At 46.9% G+C, this 22,109-nt stretch overlaps 3 protein-coding genes across 3 annotated transcripts in view; all 3 read right to left on the bottom strand.

Annotated features, from left to right (window-relative positions):
• Nucleotides 1-22,109, bottom strand: part of LOC137900575 (histone H2AX-like) — a 247,668-nt gene that overhangs the window by 27,461 nt on the left and 198,098 nt on the right. The gene's annotated exons all lie outside the window — the stretch shown is intronic.
• Nucleotides 3,893-5,659, bottom strand: LOC137900635 (zinc finger protein ZFP2-like). Its single transcript, XM_068744756.1, has one exon. The coding sequence runs from the start codon at nt 5,580-5,582 to the stop codon at nt 4,317-4,319; it is 1,266 nt and encodes a 421-aa protein (XP_068600857.1). The 5' UTR covers nt 5,583-5,659; the 3' UTR covers nt 3,893-4,316.
• On the bottom strand, nt 13,645-19,841 carry cfap58 (cilia and flagella associated protein 58). Its single transcript, XM_068744176.1, has 18 exons — nt 19,836-19,841; nt 19,274-19,543; nt 19,049-19,188; nt 18,832-18,982; nt 17,714-17,908; nt 17,416-17,553; nt 17,165-17,324; nt 16,969-17,051; nt 16,199-16,390; nt 15,966-16,127; nt 15,753-15,899; nt 15,308-15,448; nt 15,025-15,248; nt 14,553-14,661; nt 14,372-14,476; nt 14,041-14,160; nt 13,827-13,951; nt 13,645-13,756 (listed from the first exon to the last, which is right to left on the bottom strand). Exons 1-18 carry the CDS (start codon nt 19,839-19,841, stop codon nt 13,645-13,647), a joined length of 2,580 nt encoding a protein of 859 aa, XP_068600277.1.

The following is a 22,109-nucleotide window of genomic DNA, read 5'->3' as shown; positions in this document are numbered from 1 at the left end:
CCGCATTTCAATTCAGTCCTGTTGCCATAGAGATGGTCACCTTCCCCGGCCTCTTCTCACCACCTGTGCCAGTCGACGTTAGCATCCAGCTAAGGCCAGTCGATTGTTCAGGTGTACCGTAGGTCTGCTGGTGCTAATTACATCAGGCTAGCGAGGACAGCAACTGTGAATATTGATGTAACATTAACGCTCAGTGCGTCTGCATTAATTAGCATCGTGCTAACAAGAGGCTGAAGCTGCTCAATAGCGCTCAGGTCGCTTTAAAGTGGTTGGTGTTTAGATCCTGGTTCTGATTCAGATAAAAGACGTCCACTTCAGAAAGAATTATTTACATGCATTTACATCGATTAACATTTTGTCTTTAGCGAGAAGCTTTTAACAAACTCGTTCAGCCGTGTGTCTTTAGCGAGAGAGAGAGAGAGAGAGAGAGAGAGATGATCGCAATGCAAGCGAGAAAATGTTATTAAAGGCAAACGTATGAATAAACCTACAACTTTGTTAAATTCAGTCAGAAGTAAAAAGTCAGGAGGCTAATAAATGTTGTTTTTCCAGTCACTCCAGATCGTGTTCGATGGTCGAAGCATCCATCTTGTTAATGTCGTCCGTCCTCGAGCCTTTTAACGGGTTCTGTATGCAGAGGACCTCTCCAGAATATTTCCTCAGGAGTCGGGTTTGCTGAAGGCATCGTCTGAAGCAAGGTGAATGCCCCCCCCCCCCCCCCCCATCTAAACACTCCTTCAGATCAGCATGTTTCTGGACAGAAAACATTTGATAGACGGTCGGGATAAACAGGAGGAAACGATAATGCAAAGGCTGGGGGTGCAGCGGGCAGTCGTCATGGCAACAGAGGGTGACGAGGCAGATCTCCGTCCATCGGAGACGACCTCCTTCCTGGCGATGACATCAGTGATGACGTCATCGCATTCACGCCGACAGACACAGGGTGTTGGTCCTTCCTGAAGACACCACCGATCACGTGAAGCACACACACACGGATTGATCAACCAATAGCTGCATTGATTCTGTGCGTTCTTGTGATGGCCTCTCCTCATGGACGTTCACGATGTCGCTTCATCCTGTCATTTCACTCGTTCGACCGGACAGATGAAATCAATCGGCAGCAGCTGAGACCAGCTGAAAGGCCAGTGGACGGTTCGAGGCGAGGGGCGGGGCACACCCTGGATGCATCGCCGGGCCACCAACAGCCACTCGTGCATGACGGACAATCAATTTACATCAATTACTCAAATCCGGAGAAAAGCCACACGGACACAGGGAGAACGTACAAACTCCGGCAGATAGGACTCGACCCCGCGACGGTTCTAACCACTGCGCCACCCCGTGCGGGATTAACAAAGGGAACTTTATTATGTATCTCAGGAATGGGAACGGAATGCATGATGGGAGCTCGTATAATATAATGAGGTTAATACGGAGTGTCAAATTAATCTATTTATATACCTCGTCAACGGAATGTCATTTGTGGGAAAAGAGGCACAGAATCCGAAGACAGGCCAAGAAGAAGTGACCTTTGAACCCTGAATGTTTTCACTGTCAGCAAAGACAGGACGACAAGGAAAAAGGAATATTTATAATCAAGATGTAGTCCTGATATGTTCCAAAATTGCCAAATTCATAGTTTAAAACATTAATGTTTTAAAATGGACTTTAATGTCCACCACATACAGAAAGACGTCGTCATAAACGGCTGTAAATAACAGAGTAGGCAACATGAACTGAACAATGGCCCGATGACAATAACTGGCCTATATTATATTACGGCGTGCAAATGGTTAGTTTGTATTAAGATGTGTATTTTTTTCACTCCACGCAGAAATGAGAAGCTCTTTGTCTTTCAAACATTGTAAAATCAGAACAGGACTCAAGCGTTCACCCTGATGAGCTCTAAGAGCACCTGTTTTTACTGGCACGCCACCTGTTGGTCATTTATGAGAGGCTCCGTTCTCCAGAGCCAGACGCGTATGGAGAGGGAAACTAGTCCAGCTTCGACGCTGCACATGGAGATGACGCATTCAAAGGCGTCGGAGAACCATGGTGTGTTCACGAACATGGGACATGTGACAACTCACGTCAGAACGAACAATTATCGGCTGAAAACACGTCTATGAGCTGTGCAACGCCAAACTAATAATATGGGCTTTCTAACATACTTTTATTAGTTTATTATTATTTTTATTTTTTATTTTTTAATTTATATATATATATATATTTTCAAGGCTTGGAGTGGCGCCCCCTCCAGCAGATGGCGCCCTAGGCGATCGCCTAGCTCGCCTATGCCTAGAGCCGGCTCTGAGTTTAATACACGTATCAATAAATCAGTCAGTGGCGGGCGGTGCATTTTACACCTAGGCCTTCAGTGAAGTCCTACTTAGTCCGACTTGAATAAATACCCCTCATAACACCATCATTTATGACACCACTGCTTTAGAAATAATGTACAAACACACACTTAAACTGCATCAGCAATTAAAACTTACCACTATACGTGGTACTATCAAAGTTATAAATAAAAGGGAATTTAACATTATTTTTCCAAAACGTTTTAAAGTCCACCATGAAGCTTTAAATTGCAAACTTGCAGTTTAATATAAGAAAGACTGCAACACAACGTGTTGTACTTCCACTACAATCACACAGCTGCACCGGCGCACCACATTATTTACACACATTGCATTTACGGTATATCTGTGATTTTATTTCGTTATCATGTTAAATAAATAAAATGTTGGTACTCACCAAAACGGCTGTCCCGTTTGAAAACAAAATCCATTCTCCTTTCTTAAAGTTCCTAAATCCAGTGTTGCTCCAAACATTAAATCGATCCCTTGCAAACAAAAGGCATTCCCAGCAGAACAATTTGCAGCGACCCTCAGAAGCTGTAACCCAAAAGTTTGAAGCCTGGAAGCGGCATACCAATCCTTTCCCCACCCGGGACAGGTTAGCTAGCTCCGGAGCTAGCTTGAAGCTAGCTCTCGTGAGCCGAAGCTAGTAGCTTCTCTGTAAAGGTCCGTCTTGAAAATGGCCTTTCAAGAATATCCACAACCAAATCCACACTTTCCCCTCCTTCGGCCATTGTGGGTTAAAAGCGCAGGAATAATTGTGGTTTTATCTTCGGTCGGTCACGCCGTACTGGTGCCACTAGCTGATGACGCAATATGCCTAGCGCTGCCCTCTCACACGGAGTATCCAATCACAGGCGGCCTTACTTTCACCAACTCGTGATCTGATTGGCTATCGCAACTGTCTATCAACTCTAAGAGCCAATCACAGGACGCGTTATTGAGTTGTGACGTGAGACAAGCAGGAAGGACTTGTTTCACCAACTCGTGATCTGATTGGCTATCGCAACTGTCTATCAACTCAACTCTACGAGCCCGTTCACTCACACAACACAGACGGCAAGCAGCGCTGATTCTGAAGGTCTCGGACGGATAGTACTTGCCACTGGTACTATGAAATCCGCCTGGCAACACAAGCTAGCTGAATTCTGATTGGATAAAAACTCTCACCTAAAAATACATCACTGTAATATAATATAACATGAATGTGAAGAATATATATATATATATACATAAAATTAAATTGATTTTATCATAAATATGATCATGTATTCCTGATTTCTGGTTATGTTAGGCAAGCAGAGAAGGCCTTGCATGCCCTGACCGCCCGCCACTGAAATCAGTTACTCGGGGTTTCTGCTGTTTTTGGTAAGAAATACAAATATTTGTTTGTTCAGTGTTTCCTTGAGACAAAACAAAGAGATTTGCTCTAAACAGCCGTTTGTAAAGTTACCAGAATTAGAACCAGAGCTTGAAACATCAGAGGAAGAACGATGCACCATCAACACTGAAGAAGTGATTTTATTAGACGGTTTGGATCAATGGTTTGAGCTCTGAAGTTATTTGTGACTTGATGAAACAATCGAGCTCTTTCTCCACTGTTATCTAGTTCCTGATTGATTCAGATAATTGTGATTGATTGATTGATTACATCCCTCTGTTATTAGAACGGTTTTCTTTTAGCGCTCAGAAAAAAACATGTTTGTTTATTAAATGTACTAAAAATGGAACTCATTCCTCCTTCTTTAATCATTGATACAGTTATTTAACATATTCATTAATTTGATTGTAAACTGCTTGAACCATGAACCACAGAAACTGAACTTGTGCCTGAAAGGGATCCTCTGCATTCAGTCAAATCATAAACACAATAATTCATTTTCAACAAATCTTCAACTCCACTGGTCCTAGCCAGTGAGGCCAGGTCTTCTGTAACGTTTCCCACGGTTGACTACTTTAAGGCTTCTCATCTGTGTGGGTTCTCACGTGAACTGTCAAATGAGCATTCCGTGTAAATTGTTTCCCACATGTTTTACAACAGTATAGCTTCTCACCTGTGTGGGTTCTCATGTGGACTGTCAAATTAGAATTCTGTGTAAATTGTTTCCCACATGTTTTACAACAGTACGGCTTCTCATCTGTGTGGGTTCTCACGTGAACTGTCAAATGAGCATTCCGTGTAAATTGTTTCCCACATGTTTTACAACAGTATAGCTTCTCACCTGTGTGGGTTCTCATGTGGACTGTCAAATTAGAATTCTGTGTAAATTGTTTCCCACATGTTTTACAACAGTACGGCTTCTCATCTGTGTGGGTTCTCATGTGGACTGTCAAACGAGCATTCTGTGTAAATTGTTTCCCACATGTTTTACAACAGTATGGCTTCTCATCTGTGTGGGTTCTCATGTGGACTGTCAAATTAGAATTCTGTGTAAATTGCTTCCCACATGTTTTACAACAGTATGGCTTCTCATCTGTGTGGGTTCTCATGTGGACTGTCAAACTAACATTCTGTGTAAATTGTTTCCCACATGTTTTACAGCAGTATGGCTTCTCATCTGTGTGGGTTCTCATGTGGACTGTCAAATTAGCATTCTGTGTAAATTGTTTCCCACATGTTTTACAACAGTATGGCTTCTCATCTGTGTGGGTTCTCATGTGGACTGTCAAACTAGCATTCTGTGTAAATTGTTTCCCACATGTTTTACAACAGTAAGGCTTCTCATCTGTGTGGGTTCTCATGTGGACTGTTAAACTAGCATTCTGTGTAAATTGTTTCCCACATGTTTTACAACAGTATGGCTTCTCATCTGTGTGGGTTCTCATGTGAACTGTCAAATTAGCACTCTGTGTAAATTGCTTCCCACATGTTTTACAACAGTATGGCTTCTCACCTGTGTGGGTTCTCATGTGGACTGTCAAATCACAATTCTGTCTAAACTGTTTCCCACATGTTTTACAATTATAAGGCTTCTCATCTTTGTGGGTTCTCACGTGGCCTTTCCACGCTAAATTTGTTGTAAAAGCTTTGCTACATGCTGAACAAACATGTGTTCTCCCTTTCCTGTTCTTTCTGCTGTGGGATATAAGCGTGGGCTCAAATTCTACATCCTCTTCACATGTTTCATTTCTCTTATCATGGCTTGCTGATGCATGACAGCCGTTAGAGAACAGCAGCTGGTCAATGTCTGCTGCTCCTACCACAGAGCTAATGACTGGCATGTTGACTACAGACTCTTCATCAGATTTCAGGAACAGAGTCTGATCTTTGCTGTGGTCTTTTTCTTCCAAAGTAGGACTCAACATGAAGGTTCGGGTCTCCTGCTTCAGTCCAAGCCGCTCTCTCTCCTGACTGGTGGGGATTTCTTCTTGCTCCTCTTTCACACGTGGAGGCTCTGGCTCCTCTTTGTCCATGACGGAGTTCATCTCCTCCTTCCAGAGCTGCTGACCAGCAGGAACCTCCTCCTCCTCCTCCTTACAGACATGTTGCTGTGGACAATCTGGAGGACCGAACAGAAGGAATTGGACGCTGCTTTCATCAAACAAACGTAGACATGCAAAGACATACATACTTATTCTGTGTGATTTCATTTCAGGTTTCCAGGTGTTATCTTGCAGTCTTCGCCGGCGATCGATCTTCACTCAAGTCTTTAGAAGCAATCGCTGGTTTTTAAAAACTATTAACTGAAGGAATCCTTTTCAGCTAAATATCTGCAGACAAAACAAACAGTGAGTTATCGTGGTGGAGGGGTTTGAGTGTCCCAATGATCCTAGGAGCTCAGTTGTCGGCAGCTTTATGTCCTTGGTAGAGTCGCCCATAACAAACAGGTCCTAGGGTAGGGACGATGAATAAATGTATTAGAGCAGTACAAGTACACGCAAACAGTAGTATGTATTACAGTACAAGTACAGTCAAGCACCCTGCCTAAGAGGAGCATTTCTAAAAAGTCCTCGTCCGGACGCGGGTCACCATCCTGGAGCCAGGCCTGGGGCACAATTGGAAGCGTCTGGTGGCCTTCACCCATGGGGCCCGGCTGGGCACAGCCCAAAGAAGCAACGCGGGGCCTCCTTCCCGTGCGCTCACCACCCATAGGGGGGACCAAAGGGGTCGGGTGCTTTGTGAGTTGGGCGGCAGCTGAAGACGGGGACCTTGGCGGTCCGATCCTTGGCTCCACAGGCTAGCTCTAGGGATGTGGAACATCATCTCTGGCGGGGAAGGAGCCTGAGCTGGTGGGTGAGGTTGATAAGTTCCAGCTGGATATAGTTGGCCTCACCCCGACACACAGCAAAGACTCCGGAACCACTCTTCTCGAAAGGGGTTGGACTATCTTCCACTCTGGAGTTGCCACTGGTGAGAGGCGCCGGGCAGGGGTGGCAATAGTTTACCCTGATAAACGAGATGGTAGCCTTCCTCTGCCTTTGGGTGGGGGACAGATACTGACTGTTGTTTGTGCTTATAGTCCAAACCTCAGTTCAGAGCATCCACCCTTTTTGAAGTAATTTCCTCCCCTCTCCAATCCTCCCGTTCATCCCCTCTCCTCTCCTCTCCTGCCCTCCCTCTCCTCCGACTCATCCTCTCTCCTCTCCCCTCCACTCTTCTCCTCCTCCTCCCGCTCATCACCTCTCCTCCTACTGATCCGGGGTGTGGATCAGGCTCCTTTTAAAATGTCCACAACCGGGACAAAAACCACATTACTACTCCTGAATCCCAGGATCGACTATCCGGCGGACCCTCCTCTCCAGTACCCCCGAATAGACCTTGCCGGGGAGGCTGAGGAGTGTGATCCCTCTATGGTTGGAACACACCCGCCGGTCCCCCTTCTTATAAAGAGGGACAACAACCCCGGTCTGCCAATGCAAAGGCACTGCCCCCAATTTCCATGCGATGTTGCAGAGTCGTGTCAACGGCAGCCCTACAACATCCAGGGTTTTAAGGAACTCTGGGCGGATCTCACCCACACCTGGGGGGCCTTGCCACAGAGGAGTTTTTTGACGACCTCGGCAACCTCAGACCCAGACATGGAAGAGCCCACTCCAGAGTCACCATGCCCGGGTTTTTGCCTCAGCAACTGCGGTAGCTGCACTCCGCTTGGTCTGTCGGTACCTGTCTGCTACCTCCGGAGTCCCACAGGCCAAAAAGGCCTGATGGGACTCCTCCTTCAGCTTGACAGCATCCCTCACCCCCGGTGTCCACCAAGAGGTCTGGGTTTTGCCACCCCGACAGGCACCGGCCACAGCACCTATCAGCTGCTTTGACAATGGAGGCACAAAACATGGTCCACTCGGACTCAATGACCCTTGCCCCCCCCGGTACATGGTCGAAGCTCTCCCGGAGGTGGGAGTTAAAACTCCTTCTGACAGGAGATTCTGTCAGACGTTCCCAAACAGACCCCAACAATACGTTTGGGCCTGCCGGGTCTGTCCGGCATCTTCCCCCACCGTCGGAGTTGACTCACCACCAGGTGGTGATCGGTTGACAACTCCACCCCTCTCTTCGCCCGAGGGTCCAAGACATGCACTTTGTGAATTTTATTTCTTGGAAGGTGCTATATAAATAAAGTGTATTATTATTATTATTATAATTATAGCCTACTTTGATTCGTGTTCCCCTGGTTAACAGCAGCTCCATGCGTGGCAGTGAAGTGCCTCATCATGGAAGAAGTATTCCCATGATACTTCAGTTCATTTGAACACACCAAGCACCAGAGAAAGCCATTTGAGAATGAAAATGCAATTTGAGCATTACAGCTATGGGCTAATGGCTACATTAATCATGTAAATAATTTTACTGTAATACTACTTAATATACAGTAGACTTGAGATAGTACTGCTACTGTTGTATATGTACCTTCACTTTTCCTACGTTACATATTAAACAGACAACGACAACCCACAAATTGTGCATTGGTTAGAGCGGTTATAAAAGGTTGGCGCTCAAATTCAAAACTGTTCTTGAATTTGTGCTTTCTGCAGAGAATGTGGAGAAGTTAAAGGTCCCATATTCTACCCTTTTTAAGTTAACACTTATGAAATATCTGTGCCAGGCTTTGGTCAAAATAGCAAGCAGATGCTGCAGGACAGCGTCTGTATCAAACCCTCTAAAACCGGAACGAAAGAACGTTCATAGCGAGCACGCTACCATGGTAGCATTTTTAGCTCACAATAAAATATTTGCCAATTTTCGCTGGAACATTACCACAGAAAATAAACTCTATCCACTCTGCTCCTTTTCGACTGCCTCTAAACACACACACACACGGTGCAATAACGGCAATAATCTCAGGATGGAATAAAAACGCTTTGAATCATCCATCCATCTTCAAACCACTTATCCAGGGTCGGGGTCGGGGTCGGGGTCGGGGTCGGGGGGGGGGGGCAGCAGCCTAAGAGCAGCGGAGACACTCGTCGCTCTGAGAGCGTCTCATACCGTCACGCGACAAAGGAAGCCACTTTTGCACATTGTTCTTTCGGTCACCCCCCAAAGCTCGTGACCACAGGTGAGGTCAAATATATTTATATATATATCTGACATATATATTATTTTAAATTAAAGTACTTTAACTAGGACAAAGACCACACGGCTGCTTGTTCTGTGTGTTGCTGCAGGGTCACCTCCACAATGTTGGAGGGATTTGGTGACAGTGCCTTGATTTGAGCCCCGTCGCCTTCACCTAGTTTTAGGAACAATGGCTCACTAAACGGCTGCACGTCTACAGAACCCAGAACTGCATCATTAAATCGTGTTGTGCGTTCTTGTGATGCTTTTGCTTTGATGTCGTGCAGATTTGTGAGGAATTCTATCGTGTCACCAAACGCTTGATGAGCAGGTATGACGTACATGGCGCAGGCTGCTTCCTTTACGATTCCCTGTTAAATTGTAACATTAATATACGTGTGTGTGTGTGTGTTTGTGTGTGTGTGTGTGTGTGTGTGTGTGTTTAACAGGCACTATGCGCCACATTACAAACAAACTTTAGCAGCTAGCAGCACTTAGCATGTTAGCACTCACCTATTCCTTCATTCCACGCGGCCTGTGAGCAACGCGTCTCGGTCACGGAATTGGGAATCTGCCGGTTGAGGAACAAAACACTGAGATCGGACGTTTAACGAACACGAAGAGGTTTAATCCATTATTTAATTCGCTGTATCTGCAGCTCGTCCACGGCGTCCTGCTCACCGGTGCGTGTCCGCCATATTAAATCCTGCCACGGGGCCCAACTCTCGCGTGGATGACGAACGCATCGCGAGATTATGGGGTCGCTGCGGTAACGGAAGCTCGCAGGCAGAAAGGGGGCGCCACTAATAGTACACTTTATAAACTGGGCTATAAATAGATATGTTATTGAGGTGAGGCAATGTTCCCCTTGTGTTAAACTTTCCGGTTCCTGCTTCTTCCTTCTTCACGCCGGTGAACAAAACCAAAGTGTCGCAACGCGAAAGGGACACGTGACCTGCTGAATTACGGAAGCGGAGAGGTTTTTTTTGTTGTTGTTGTTTTTTTACTTTATTAACAAAACTCACCAGTACAAACTCTCTGAATAGATCTTATACAAAACATTAGCATTTCCGAGGTCAAAATAGAAGGAAATCTAACAGTGAGTAATCACCAATATGTTCAAAAGGAAGGAAAGAATTAGCAGGAAAATAAATAAATACAAAAATAAACACAAGAAGAAAAATTAAAATAAAATATACAGGAAAATACAACATAAAATTACAAGCAAGGGGTATGGGAAAGGTTAAATTCTGATATAAATGTGTTCAATTTTTTTTGCCTGGGTATTATTGATTTGTTTTAGTATCTTCTGTAACAGGGACAGCTCATTCTTAAGAGCAGGCCATGATGGGGGTGATTTGGCATACCGACATTTGTGTATGTAGTATTTTGTAATAATAATGAGATTATTCACCAAAAACTCACTATTTTTGTTTTTGAGGATTACTCCTAATAGAATATCTTGAGGGGACCAAGAATCAATGTCTCTGGAACTGGACGATATTAAGTCATAGAGAGATTTCCACAGCTTTTGGACAATCTCACATTCATAGAACACATGCTCTGTTGTTTCTAGATTTATGTTACAAATATAACAGTTATCTACTACAAATTTAAATCTACTTTTCATGAATTCATTTGAAGGATAAATGTTGTTTATGGTTTTAAAATGAACTTCTTTACATTTTGGGGAGATTGGGAATTTTAAGTAATTTGTTCGAAGAGATAACATTTCAGATCCGTTATAATCTTTGAGCGTGAGTGAACTTTTTGCTCTACTTGGAAATAAGGTATTGACTAAATACTGCCTTAAAAAACTATTATTACATTTATTGCTTACAAGGTCGAGACCATCTATCTTTACTTTGTGTAAATTTGGCATTGGTAAAATCAAAATATTATTCTTTAAATTTTGGATTAAAACTTGTGGGATTTTCTGTGAAACGTTTCTATAGATCTCAATGGAGCGGGAGCGGAGAAGTGACAGTGTTGAGAAAATAGTTTTGACTTGACTATGTCGTTCGAACGTAGATACAAGATGGAGAAAGTAATGCTTTTAGCATTTAGCCTAACTTCTCACAAGTCGTTTGACCGACTTTGTTATCTCGTTTGAATGACATCGTCCAGTCAAAACGATTTTATCAACACTGTCACTTCTGCGCTTCCGTACTGAATGGCTGAAGCTGTTTTATTCCACTTGCACTTAATAAAGACCTCCTTTTCTTGAGGGCCTATTTCTCCTGATTTACTTCTTCTATGGCATTCTGAGGCATGACCAACAGATTACCGAGTAATCGATCCACCATCCTCAGCATCCTTCTACCGATATAGTTCTCCTTGTTCACTCCCAAGGAGAGAACCTCAGCAACTCTGCCTCCTCCACTTCTAGCTCCGCCTCCTGTCTTTTCGTCAGAGCCACTGTCTCTAAGGTGTGTTCTGTGATAGGAGAGAGTCAGCGAGGACGAATGGGAAAGGTCTACAAGACAGTGGTGAGGACAGCCATGATGGACGGCTTAGAGACAGTGGTGAGGACAGCCATGATGGACGGCTTAGAGCCAGTGGTGAGGACAGCCATGATGGACGGCTTAGAGACAGTGGTGAGGACAGCATGATGGACGGCTTAGACAGTGGTAACAGCCATGATGGACGGCTTAGAGACAGTGGCTCTGAGGAAAAGACAGGGGGCGGAGCTAAAAGTGGAGGAAATGTAGATGCTGAGTGTAATGTCTTCTCGACATGCATAGTCATGCTCAGGACAACCAGGTTTGTATCAACCTTAACAGGAACTTTATTAGCTTAGCTTCTCCTCCGTAACATCTTTCCGACGGTCTCTCGTCTCACGCATGCGCGTTCAACAACTCCTGTTGTGGTGCATTCAAGGAACATTGAGCAGTAGGAATTCGCATACATTACATCTCCCCCTCAAAGTCATTCTCCTCTCTACAGTTGCATACGATAACTTGTAAGAATCATTTTATCTGAAAAGTCCACATGTCAGAATCACACCAGTTGAAACATTGACCTGTCTTCCCCTCTGAAGTTCGAGACACATGAACCCAAGGGAATGCATCCTTAAACTACAACATGAAAAAATCTCAGTCGATAAATCCACCCTCAGGGCTGGCTTACTCTCTCTACCTGAGCGAGTCACAGTGACTGGATTTTAAGAGGCGTCACATCTGCTGTAGATGTGGATGTTGAGCTTGTGTGATTCGTCCCAGTCCCAAACTCTTCTGTATTCCCACCAGCAGCTCGCTCTGAGGGAGGAATGTGAGTGGGAACGCTCAGCAGATGGCGTCGGTTCCTTCTGTACTGCCCCCCTTGGGCTGTGCCAACCACGTGAGATCCTGGAGTGTGACCAACATGGCGGACGGTACCTGTATTCTCCCATTGCTTCTCATTGTCCAGTTTCATGTGAACCACATCTCCTGGGTTCAGTGCCGGAAGACTCCTCGCACCATTCCGACGGTTGTAGTGGAACGCTTGTCTAACCTTTGCAGCGGCATCCGTCTTCCTGATCCTTTCCATATCTGGCCAGCCCGGGCTAAGGTTATCCGGCCAGGTGGGTAAAGTGGTCCGGATCTTCCGTCCCATGAGCAGCGCCGCTGGACTGGCTCCTGTAGAAGAAGAGGGTGTGGCTCTGTAGGCCATCAGAGCCAGTCTTCCTGCCGATGGATCCCTTTAGCCACCTGCACGGCCCTCTCAGCCTGACCATTACTCTGAGCATAATGGGGACTAGAGGTGACATGTACAAAGTCATATTCCACAGCCTAGTTTCAAACTCAGAACCTGAGGAACCTTTCACAGAAGCCGCTGCCAAGGAGGCTTCTGTGGACTTTTCTTGATCTGGCTTTCAGGATCCGTGAAGTGGCCACCCTCCTCCTTCCTCTCAGTGGTGTCCTCCTGTTCTCCATGGAGCTCAGCCTCACTAGAGGTTCCAGAGCCCTCCATTTGATACGCCATGGTGAGCTCTTCCTCATGCTTCGTCTCCCAACTCTTCGTCAAGCGAAGCTGGAGCTCCTTCAGCGCTGCCATGGCAACGGTCACCTCCTGCTTCACCTTCTCCTTTTCGTGGTGAACTCTGGCCTTCTCTGCCTCTTCTAAGAGAGAGCATCTCTCCTGCTGGAGCCGAAAGAAAGAAACTTCAGCTGAAACTGAAGGAAATAAAGCTCCGTTTATCAGGCCTGTGTTTTAGCTTTCCCGCAGCGCCCTCTGCTGGTCACATGTTGTAATTACTTGATGCACTATGTGGTCATGTTGTTTAGTTTAATACACGTATCAATAAATCAGTTACTCGGGGTTTCTGCTGTTTTTGGTAAGAAATACAAATATTTGTTTGTTCAGTGTTTCCTTGAGACAAAACAAAGAGATTTGCTCTAAACAGCCGTTTGTAAAGTTACCAGAATTAGAACCAGAGCTTGAAACACCAGAGGAAGAACGATGCACCATCAACACTGAAGAAGTGATTTTATTAGACGGTTTGGATCAATGGCTTGAGATCAATTCTTTCTGAATATCAACATTCGTCCATCGTGCTGTGAAATTGATCTCACGGCGCCGCCGATCTGCGTCACAATGCTTTGAGTTCTGAAGTTATTTGTGACTTGATGGAACAATCGAGCTCTTTCTCGGCTGTTATTTAGTTCCTGATTGATTCAGATCATTGTGATTGATTGATTGATTACATCCCTCTGTTATTAGAACAGATAAGGAATGCAAGAGAAACAAGGGTGCTCCACGGCGGCCGGATGAAGGCGTGAATGTCGGTTGTGAAGCGGACGACAGCCGCTATCTCCTCAGAGGCTGGTTGACCCTGAAGCCCCCCCCGGTGAAGTGAGGCCTGCTGCTCAGCTGGGGCAGCGGTTCCAGCTGGTCCACTTTGGTCTTGGGTCTGAGCTCGCTGGGGAGACACACAGAGAACACGCCCGTCTCCAGCGATGGAAGCCAGAAGCACGGAGACGTAAACTCACCTGTGGAGTCTCCTCTGACTGAGGTACTTCTTCTTCATGTCTGCCAGCTCATTGGCCAAATGCTGATTTTCACTTTTGTACTCGTTCATCTTGGAGTCGAGGAACCTCAGCTCTGCTATTAAGGCCTGAGGGAGCAAAGTGCATAGTGAGAACCGGACGAGGCAGAACCTCCTACCGGACCGGCGGATCGTCACGGTAACCACATTGAGACGACCTGCAGCTTCTTCGTCCTCTCCCTGATGGTCCACCGGCACCGCTGGAGCTGCTCGGCTGCCTCTGGGCCCGGCTGCCGGGACAGAATGTGCTTGAGCTCCACGTACAGCTTCTCCTTTTCCTGGATGAGATGAGAGGAAGCAGCCGGGTCTCGTTTGTTTCGAGCGCCATCGTGCAAACAGATCAATACGCAATGAAAAATAGTCCCGAATAAATGCACCGAGGGTCGCTAGAAGTAAAACGACCCAAATAGAGATTGGCTAATGAGCCTCGGCAGCAACGCTCTTCCACCCTGGAGGGGGAGGGGGGGGGGGGGGGGGGGGGGTATCCACCTGCAGCAGCAGCTCCCGCTCCTCCAGCTCCTGGGTCTTGGCTATCAGTCGTCTTTGTAAGGACTGGATCTTCTGGATGAGCTCGTATTTACTGGGGTCGCTGCCCTGCAGGGGTCGTTGATAAAGCAAACTACAACAGCTGGAAACAAGGGGAATAATGGAATAATGACGCGCTGCACACCTCCAGGCGTCTCCAGCGGTGAATGTTAATGGGCTTCAGCTGCTCCTGGAGGACGCTGTTCCTGCTCCTCTCCCTCAGCAGCGCCCTCTGGAGGTGGAACAGCTCTCGCCTGCAGCAACGCAGTCGTTCCGTTGTAAACAGACGAGGTTCCTCATCAGCTCTATCAATAAGGAGTCTCAGGTTCTGTCCAAGGTTTCTGCCTGTTAAAGGGAAGTTTTTTCTTGCCCCTGTCTCCAAAGTTCTTGCTCTTGTGGGTCAAGTTGGGTTCGGTCTTTCCTGTAAAGTGCCTTGAGATAACTTTCTCTTATGATCTGGCGCTCTAGAAATAAAACTGAATTTAATTTAATGATCATTTTGGCCAAACATGTTCTATTAAAAGAAAATAATCTTCTCACCCTTTTGTTGTTCAGCTAAAACCCAAAACGGAACCTCAGAACTAAGACGGGAGCTTTCTTAGACACGTCTCACCTACCTGAGGTCTTCCATGTCGGGGACGTTTTTGTCCAGGATGCTCTTCTTGCGGCGGAGCCTCTTGACCTCCATCTTGAGGAGGCGACTGTCTTCCATCCGCTGGCTGTAGTGAAAGTGTCCCTTGCTCAGGATGGACTGCTGGATCCTGATCTTCTCGTAGAGCAGCGCTCGCTCGTCGTTGCGTTGCAGCAGCTGCTTGCCCAGGTTCTCCCGCTCTCTGATCACCTGCACAATAAAGGTCAGACACACATTCTCCTCCTCCGGATCCTCTTTCTTTCCTTTACCTGTTCTAGTTGCTTCTTCTGTAGCATCTGCTCATTGTCAGCCTCCGTTAGAATCTTCTGCAGTTTCTGCTGCTCCGCTTTCTGGCTGTCAACGTGCTGCTTGGACTCTTCAAGCTGGGCCTTCATCAGGTGCAGCTCCACCTGCAGCAGGACACAGAGACACAGAGACACAGAGACCCAGAGACCCAGAGACACAGAGACACAGAGACACAGAGACACAGAGACACAGACACCAATAGACCCAGAGACCCAGAGACCCAGAGACACAGAGACACAGAGACCCAGAGACAGAGACACAGAGACACGGCGACCCAGAGACACAGAGACACAGACACAGAGACACAGAGACACGGAGACCCAGAGACCCGCCGTTGTTTAGATGTCGTGGTAAAGGAGGGGGGTTGCTCTGAGCTCATGGGGGCGCTGTGGAGACGTTTCCCAGCACCTTCAGGGCCTCGTTGTCCTTCTCTACGCGTTTGTGTTCCTGCTGGTCCCTGGCGAGGGCGAGCTCCTTCCCGGTGATGTCGTCTCTCAGTTGAGTCACCTGGTTGTTCATGATCTTCATCTTCCTCTTCATTTCTGAAATGTCCTCCTGAGGGAGACCAACGTTACGCCGATGCATCAGAACAGCAGACGTTCCTCTGTGGAACAGTTCTACCTGCGCCTCGATGAGGTTCTTGCTGTAGAGGTTCCTCTCGGACACGACGGACTCCAGCAGGTTCTCTTGCTGTTTCAGTTTGCTCTCCGCCTCAGTCACCTTCCTCCTCCAATCGAAGATCTCCCTCTCCTTCACTTCGACATCACTCACTTTCTGCTGCACCTGCAGAGGGAGGTGAAGGTCAAGGTCAGGGCCGACGCCTCCTGAAGGGTTGCTGGTGCAGCTCCGCCTGCCTTCTGCGTGAGCTTGCTGGTGTCGTTGATGTAGCGGTCGCGCTCCTTCTCCAGCTGCTGGATGATCTTGCGTTGCTTCTGCGCCTCCGTGCGGTAGCCGCTGATCTCCTGCTCCAGGGTCTTCTTGTCCTGCTCCAGGAGCTTCACCAGACTCTGCTCCTTCTCCGTCGTCTGTGCAGCTTTGATCATGTTCTATCCAAGGAGATCAAAGCACGCGCAGATGTTTTCGTTGGCTGGCTATCTAACTTTGCACTTGGCTAATATAAAGCCAATAGAAATGTTCAGTTCAGTTCAGACAACTTTATTTATCCCAAGGGGCAGTTCAGTTTAAGCAGTCTACCAGACCATACAATACAACCAATACAAACTTAATAAATAAATAAAATAAAATAAATAAATAAAATAAATAAATAAAAACATATTAAAAAAGACACTCAGTATGTGGACAAATGCTCAGTAATGATGATTATAATGCGTCTTTAGAAGAGTTTAACAGCCTAATGGCAGAAGGAATGAATGACTTGGAGTAACGATTTGTTCTCCTACAGGGGGCGATAAAGCGGCGGCCTGAGGGCAGTAAAGCGAACTTGCAGCTCAGAATGTGGTCATGTTGGGAAATGAGACATTGGGCTTTATTGACCACCTGATTTTCCCAGAAGGAGCGCCGATCTCTCTGCCGAGCTCCGAATATTTTGGAGCAGATTTTGTGTGTGTGTGTGTGTTTGTGTGTGTGTGTTTGTGTGTGTGTGTGAGACGAGGACAGTCCACACCTTAGTCATGATGTCTCTCTCCCGGATCAGATCTTCTATTGCTTTCCGGTCAAGCTCTCCTTGCTTTCGGGAAGACTCCACATCTGCAGAAGAAGAACGACAGAGACCGTTTGTGGTTTTCACCCAACTCCTTCTGAAGTCGTTCAATAATCTGAGGTAATCCCGTGAGGTGTGTCTACACTGTAAAACATGGCACCTTTCTCCAGCGCTGCAGTCTGAGCCTTCAGCGTCTCTTTCTGCACGTCCACGTCCGCTTTCTGATCCTCCATCTGGTGGAACCTCCTCTGGATGGCTTCTCTCAGTTTCGTTTGTTTGCCGATCTCCTGGCGCATCTGGCTCACCTCCTCCTCTCTCATCTGACGGGTCGGAATGAGGCAGAAGAGGAGCGGCGTGAGGAAGGGGCTCGTTGAAGCCGGAGGCTGCGAGCAGACGCTACGGCGCCGGCACCTTGAGCTGATGGCCGGTCTGCTGGTTCTCCAGGGCCAGCTGCTCTCTGGAGGAGGAGAGCTGCTCACACTCCTGCTGCAGCTTCGTGCTCCTCGCCTGCGTCTGCTCCAGCTCCTTGCTGCATCGCTCAGCCGTGACCTCACAGGAGAGGGCAGAATGAGGCGGAGCAGCTTCTGGGAATTCTGCTTATATTTATTCCTGAAGTAACTTAGAACCAGATTATTAATCGCAGTTAATTGAAAGAAGGATTAAAGGAACTTTGTTCTTCTGTGTGAGTTATTTATAGCTGTCCATAAACCTTCAGCTCCTTCAGCTGCTGCTCCATCCTCTGCTGCTCCTCTTTTGACCTTTGACCCTGCAGATTGAGAGCTTTGATGTCCCCCGTCTTGGCCTCCATGTCAGTGTGCAGCTGCTTCACTTCCTTGTCCAGCTTCTCCTTCAGTCTCATCTGCCGGGACATCTCGTTCTGTTGTCCCTGGAGCTCCTGCTGGAGCTGGATTTAGGGTTAAATCCACCGAGGTTATGTTTTCAGGATGTTTAAAGCAAAATATGTGCCAAAATAAAACATGTAGCTCCAAGCCGAGGGCCGGACTGATCGAATGCTCATTGATAAATGTTAAAATGGCGGCATATAGTCAAGCTGCTCTTTAGATTGATGGACGACTGGTCTATTCGCTCTGAACGGTGTTTCTGCTCAGGATCACGTTTAAAGAGTTGCTTTTTTTCTGGGTAAACTTCGTCACAAACTTTAAGGATACAGTTTTTGATGAAATCCCCGTCTGTAAATGGCCGGGCTGATTTATCGATCTCTTCTGCCAGAATAAAACTCCCCTTGACAACAGCCTGCTTTGTGATTTGGCTTTTTTGAACAGAGCCTGTTGAGATTTGAGGCCTCGTTTTAATTCCTCAACCTTCTGTAGCCTTTGTTCCGCGTCCAGATTCTTGTTTTTGTTCCCGTGTTTCGTTTCATAATGTCTCAGATTACACTCTTTCAGTACCGCCACACTGACTCCACACAGAAGACACACAGGTTCTCCAGCTACCTCCATGAACATGGACTCCAACCCCCATCTTGTCTGAAACCCCCGGTTCTCAGTGTCCACCTTCCGTTCGGCCATTTTTGATGCGTGTCTGAAAGCTAACTTTAATGTTATGCTAACGGCTGCTGCGCTAATAAATATTGAAATGAAGCGGCCGACTGCTCAGTGCGTTACCATTGCATTGTGGGAAATGTAGTATCGGTGCGTGTCAAAGATCTGCGGGCTGCCGGCCGGTTCTTATAATAAATTAATATCATCCCAGGAGCCATAGAAACCCTTCTCGGGGGCCTGATGTGGCCCCCGGGCCTTGACTTTGACCTGTAAACGTGTTCCCTGCTTGCACCGAGGCCTACTTCCTCCTCCTGTCTGGGATTACCTGAGAGAGATTATCGCCAGCAGCATCTCGTTGGGCCTCTACTTCCTGTCGAGCTGCAGAGACCTTGTCCAGTTTTTCTCTCAGACCCTCCACGTCCTCCAGCAGCTCGTCCCTCTCCCTGATCAGCGCCTCGTTCTTCTTTAGCTGCTCGCTGGAAGAACAGACGGCTTTACCATTCCATCCCATAATCCACGAGGAGCCGAGACGACCGGCTCACCTCTGATCCTGGTTCACAGAGACGACCGATTGTTGTTCACTCATTTTGATCAGCTCCTCTTTTAGACTTCTAACGGTCTCTTTGTCCCTCTTCTCTTTATCGTGACCGGCATCGACCATTTTCCACGCTTTATCCAGCTCCTGCAGGGTGGGGGGGGGGGGGGGGGGGGGCAACCACTATAGTGTGACGTAATCTTCACATGAATAATTAAAATGCTCGTCGTACCCTCTTCAGTGACGCGATGGTGGCCTCGTCTTCCTGAGAGAGCTTCACGGCGGCTGCGACTTTGGTCGAGGTGGACACCATCTCTGCGTTCAGCTCCCTGCATTTAGACATCAGCCTCTTCTCGTTCTCTCGGGACCCCTTCAGGGCCAGGACGAGCCTCTCGTACTCCACCCGGACCTTGTCCAAACTCTGGTCTCCGATCAGCTCACTGAGGACCTCCTGGAAGTCCTCCAGGGACTGGGACATGTCCTCTCCTCCTGGTGCTAACTCCTGGAAGCACAACATTAGCTTCACAGGCTATGACGTGTGATATTTTAACATCGATGTTATAAAGCTCACGTAAAGCATTATAATGCTCACGTAAAGCGTTATAAAGCTCGCGTAAAGCGTTATAAAGCTCGCGTAAAGCGTTATAAAGCTCACGTAAAGCGTTATAAAGCTCACGTAAAGCGTTATAAAGCTCACGTAAAGCGTTATAAAGCTCACGTAAAGCGTTATAAAGCTCACGTAAAGCGTTATAAAGCTCACGTAAAGCATTATTAAGCTCGCGTAAAGCGCTTACCTCCATTGTAGCAACGACAACACGACCTCGGTCTGCGTGCCGTCCAGGTAGCGCTGGTTGGGTCGATGGAGTTGTTGACGTTGGTTGCTGAGCAACCGCTGGTCTCGCGAGAGAATGACACCACCCGACGAGAGCGACGACCCGCAAACAGGAAGAGGAATTAACCAGCGTCCGGTACCGGGCCGCACGACAAAAATAAATAAGACAGATAAATGCAGCAGGTTCAGCACTTAACCTATTGTGACCGCTAGGCGGCGCATATACGGCGCTCGAGGAGTCAGCACCCGCAGAGCCCTAAAAAAAACAAAATCGCTTCTAAAACAACGATAGATATACACAGATAGAATGAGACTGAGAATCCAGCAAATAGTGCAAAACAGCAACAGCAGGACAGGCACAGAGCACAGAGCATTCCGAGTCCCAGATCTACAAGGGAACGGCTGCTTTCACAGCCCGGGGGAAGAAGCTGTTCCTGAGCCTCGCAGTGCTGCTTCTTATTGTCCTTATTGTCCAGAATGAGGTCAGGAAAAAATATTAAATTTACACTTTGAAAACTCCATTTACTGATTCAAGAATTGTTAAAAATACACAAACTCTGATTCACTTTGTTCTTGGTAGCTTTATACACCAACAATGAAAAGTCAATCTAGAACCTCTTGATGATCCAGATCACCGTTTGGACGGTGTAGATCGAGTTAGGAGGAGAATGAGCTGCTTGGTGGAGGTCTGCGCTCTCCAAGTGCTTTTCTAGTTCATAAATTAGAGATTTTGACATTTTATATGCAGGGTTTTTGTTTTTTACAGTTAAAATGAATTACATTTATGAAATAGTTACTTTGCAGATGATTAAAGTATTTGTTCTTTGTCTAATTTCTGTTCTAATCAGTTTCATTTCCCATCACAACGCTGCTATGATTAACGAACCTGAACCATTTAACGTAAAGTGAAGAACACAAGAAGTCGTTTTAGGAAAGTTAAACATTTTAATAAATAAAAACTGATGTAATATACACCATTATGAATATACATCTACAACAGGCATACCAAGACAGTTTGGAAATACAAAAAAAAAAGCTTTAAAAGCTTCAACTTTGAGGAAGAGTGGGCGTGAGCAGGAATTACAGCCATACATTCGTGTTCATGTTTGTGCCAACAAATATCGAAAGCATGAAAAGCGACTTGTCAGAGACTGGTGAATGTGAAAAGGAAACACGAGTTCTGTCTCTGTCCTGAAGGTCCCCCCATCAAGAGACATGCTGAGGTACCGAGTTGTCCAACGCCTGTAACTGACAACGAACACATGGGTCCCATTAAAAAACACAGATGAAACTTTTGTCTTCCGTTTGTTCTTCTATCTCTCGTGTTGCATTTGATGAAAGGGTTAGGGTTAGGGTTAGTTTTCCAAAGCATTTTTACATTTTAACACATTCATTCATTCAGTCATTTTCCAACCGCTTATTCCGTCATCGGGCCGCGGGCCAAGCTGGAGCCAATCTCTGCAGTCAATGGGCGAGAGGCGGGGTACACCCTGGACAAGCCGCCAGTTCATCACAGGGCACATTTTAACACAAGATTTCCAATTACGTCCGACATTTCAGGCCCTTCAGAACAACAGCCGCCGCCCGACGGTGGGTTCCGGTGTAGGCGGGTCCGACTGACTTAAAGGTGACTTGGCAGTGCGACTTCAATCCCCTCTGGTCACTGTGTTGCTAATGCTACACCATTAAATCCCGTCTGCTGACCTGATACACACAATATTAGGGGACAAGAATGTCCAGGATGGAAAACACAGTGGACATACGGCAGACGTTTTCTTAGCACCGGACACGCCGTGTGTGGAAACCATAAACGCATCAGAGTGAGGCGCTGGCAGGCTAAAGAAGCTGCAAATCGCTAATGGCTGTGCATTCAAACAAACGTTCCCTCCGATTTCCTGGCCCTCCAAACCTCTCGTCCGATCTGACCTGTAATCCCTGAAAGCGACAAGCTAAGGAAACCATCGAAGGGACACGATGCGACTCGCCTGCAGTCCAGAGACACGATGCGACTCGCCTGCAGTCCAGAGACACGATGCGCTCGCCTACAGTCCAGAGACACGATGCGACTCGCCTACAGTCCAGAGACACGACGCGACTCGCCTACAGTCCAGAGACACGACGCGACTCGCCTGCAGTCCAGAGACACGACGCGACTCGCCTGCAGTCCAGAGACACGATGCGACTCGCCTACAGTCCAGAGACACGATGCGACTCGCCTGCAGTCCAGAGACACGAT

Source organism: Brachionichthys hirsutus, chromosome 10 (assembly GCF_040956055.1).
Source record: "Brachionichthys hirsutus isolate HB-005 chromosome 10, CSIRO-AGI_Bhir_v1, whole genome shotgun sequence".
Taxonomy (NCBI): domain Eukaryota; kingdom Metazoa; phylum Chordata; class Actinopteri; order Lophiiformes; family Brachionichthyidae; genus Brachionichthys; species Brachionichthys hirsutus.
This window is presented reverse-complemented; position numbering and strand designations above follow the sequence as displayed.

Coding starts and splice junctions, on each gene's coding strand:
- LOC137900635 (XM_068744756.1), bottom strand. CDS start 5,582: ATGCCAGTCATTAGCTCTGTGGTAGGAGCAGCAGACATTGACCAGCTG.
- cfap58 (XM_068744176.1), bottom strand. Junction 17,554..17,713: donor AGCAGCTGAAGGAGCTGAAG/GTTTATGGACAG, acceptor CTCTCCTGTGAG/GTCACGGCTGAGCGATGCAG. Junction 16,128..16,198: donor CCAGCAAGCTCACGCAGAAG/GCAGGCGGAGCT, acceptor CTCCCTCTGCAG/GTGCAGCAGAAAGTGAGTGA.